The sequence below is a fragment of the Octopus bimaculoides genome, chromosome 8, assembly GCF_001194135.2.
Source record: "Octopus bimaculoides isolate UCB-OBI-ISO-001 chromosome 8, ASM119413v2, whole genome shotgun sequence".
Lineage (NCBI taxonomy): Eukaryota > Metazoa > Mollusca > Cephalopoda > Octopoda > Octopodidae > Octopus > Octopus bimaculoides.
Genome location: NC_068988.1, coordinates 67,093,056 through 67,096,157, shown reverse-complemented (window position 1 = coordinate 67,096,157; position 3,102 = coordinate 67,093,056). Strand labels below are relative to the sequence as shown.

The 3,102-nt window shown below is 35.5% G+C and overlaps 1 protein-coding gene across 1 annotated transcript in view; it reads left to right on the top strand.

Annotated features, from left to right (window-relative positions):
* LOC106867808 (atrial natriuretic peptide receptor 1) overlaps positions 1-3,102 on the top strand; it is a 900,438-nt gene that overhangs the window by 528,413 nt on the left and 368,923 nt on the right. Inside the window, exon 8 of the mRNA XM_052970159.1 lies at positions 686-809. Within this exon, the coding sequence (XP_052826119.1) occupies positions 686-809 (124 nt within the window). The remainder of the gene's footprint in view (positions 1-685; positions 810-3,102) is intronic.

Below are 3,102 nucleotides of genomic sequence, written 5' to 3'. Positions count from 1 at the left end.
ATATATATATATATAAATGAAACATTCAAACACTGAGATTTGAAGTTAGATGTCACTACTGTTCATATCATCTGTGGATAAATTCTAAATTTGATGATATCACCAGTAGTGGCATGGGTGGAACGCAGTTATAATAGCTTTAAACAGCTATGAATTATAAATTTGCACGAAGCGTAATGATACTTAATAAGCATCTACCTACTAGAAATAAGAGCTAAGTCTTAAATTAATCCACCGTAGCGCACCGATATAACAGAGTAAAACAGTATGCGAGGAAAACAGAAAGACTTAAAACATTTAACAGCACAAATAAAAATATTATGCAATTAGGGATATCCACAAACCAGGTTTCGGCTTTTGGGTATTTAATTCTGAGCCTCGTCAGTGTGGACTACCAGTTTAAATCCGTGACTGTTCATGTTAATCTCTGACTGTGCAACTGGTTTTGTTTTGCGCCAAAAACAGCACGTGGTGCATAAACATTTTCTGGATTTTTTGCTTCGTTTTCTTATTTACTGTTTGCATATTATTGGACAGTGTTTTAGGTGGTTTTGTGTTCTATGTATTTATTTATGTTCTGTGCAATAACACCACATGTATTTATGTTTATCATATTTTACTATTTTTGTCTCCTGCAGGAAAAGTAAATGCTTACTGATAATTTTGTTTTTGCTGTTTTCTGTAGACGAATTAGTCTTGAAGCGGAGCTTGATGAAAAAAACTGGCGCGTTCGATGGGAAGACATCATGTACGGTCCACTTGATCGACATAAACGGGACCCAATGGGCAGTCGACAAAGTATTGCAAGAGTAAGTATCTATGCATTACAAAATAAATACATTATGTCAGTTCTTCTGAATTGATATCCAGATTAAACTGTCGTAGATTAATGATTGCATGGAAAAATAAGAACAAGGAATTCAGTGAATATTGTAGTTTTTGAAATTGAACAGCTGAGGGAAATATTAATACAGGGTTTTGGGAGCAAGTGGAGATGAAATATAAGGATTTTATAAGCTTTCAACAGAATGTGATTTTTTTTTTTTGTGAACAATAGATCTCGAATCACATATAAAGCTATAAATAATAGTATGCAATGGCAGTGCCCCAGCATGGCCACAGCTCGTGAGCTGAAACTAGATAAAATGAAAATGAAAATGAAATACAGAGCTAAAAATATTCTTTGGGATAGTCGAAACTGCAGAAAAGTGGTCTACGATTTTTTTTTTCTGTTGTAAAGGCTTTTTCAAACCAACATTTAATTAATATTATTTTTATCGTTAATTAATTGCTTAGCTCCAAATTGGCCCGGGTTTTGTTTTACCTATGTCCAAAGATACTCTACCTTTCACCATACCGTCTTTTTGTTCGGGCATACTATATATTTGATAATATAATCAACCTTATCCTTATATTTTAATATAGAATATCTACGATTTCTGAGAGATTTGACTGATACTTTTAATAATACTTGAACTACTGAGCAGAGGTTTCCATGTTGGCTCATCAACAATTTACGTTGTGATTGCTGTTGTTGCTGTTGATGTTAATTGATGATGATGTTGTAGTTAATAATGTTAACTTTGTTGTTGTTTGATGATGCTCTTATTCATGATATTGTTGCTGTTGTGTAAGTGAGATTGGCTTGATCGAGCAGACGTAGGTTCAACAGTGACCATTTCACCTCTTTTACAGCTATCGCATATCTAGATATACATGCAATATGTAATTACATATCCAGAAAATAGGATGCGATTTATGCAAGATTCCCTGCTATTTCCAGCTGTTAGAGAGACCATTTACTGAGTCAATAATTCATTTGTAGGTTTATAATTAACTGTATGTGTTCAGCTGGTTAAATATCCATACCACTAAGCATTTTGCCTGACGTGCTATCGATTGTACCAGCTCGCCAGCTTTAGTTGGTAAACTATCAACACCTTGGGTATTGTGGCGATATATAAACAAACCATGCACACGTTTGTTGGATGCTATTAAAACGGACACTGGCAATGTCCAGCTAAGACCTGCTATAAACTGTTGCAGAAGTAAACAGCAAATATGAGAAGATATGAAGCGGCGTCTTTGAGTCAGCTATGTCGGTCTTTTGTTTTCCTATTGTAAATAGTTTTCATACGTATATATATATGTGTGTGTGTGTGTGTGCGCGTGTGTGTGTGGGTGTGGGTGTGGGTGTGGGTGTGTGTGTGCGTGTGTGTGTGTGTGTTTGTGTGTGTGTGTGTGTGTGTGCGTGTGTGTGTGTGTATGATCTCCAAAACTATATCTGTAAAATGCAATGTAAACGTCTTAAACAACTTGTGCTGAAATTATATCTTACAGAAAATGTCTAATTATATATCTACTCATATATACATAGATAATCTTAAATATAAGTGAGAATGTGGGTTTATATCATTATGCATTAGATGAAATGCAAGTATGTCAGTACCTAGGTCAATGTGTGTGGATATATTATATATGTACACACACATATTATATATGTGTATATATATATATATATATATATGTGTGTGTGTGTGTGCGTGTGTGTGTGTGTGTGTGTGTGTGTGTGTGTGTGTGTGTGTGTGTGTGTGTGTGTTTGTGTGTGTGTGTGTGTGCGTACATTCATATCTATATATCAACAAATGTTATTATACATGCTCTATAATTTTATACTTTAATTTCCCATGAAATGACTTTGATTGTGTTTGAGAAAGTCTTAGAATAATTACAGATTATTTCTAAGACTTGGCAGATCAAAGAATGGAAGCACGAATGCATCTACTTGAGGTTTTCTAATAATTCTCTTCCTCTGTACGCTTTGTCTTTCGTTCTATCCTTTGTTGTTTGATTATACGCCTGTTTGAGACAGTCGTTTACCGAAAGGCGACGGTTAATATTATTTCATATACGATAGCAACCACTACTACCACTTCTATTACTGTTGTGGCTACTGCGACTGAAGATGATGATGATGATGATGATGATGATGATGGCAACATCGACGTCGATGATGATGATGGCGACGCCGATGATGACGATAACAACGATGGCCACGACGGCGATGATGATGATGAGGAGGAGGAGGAGGGGGTAGGGGGA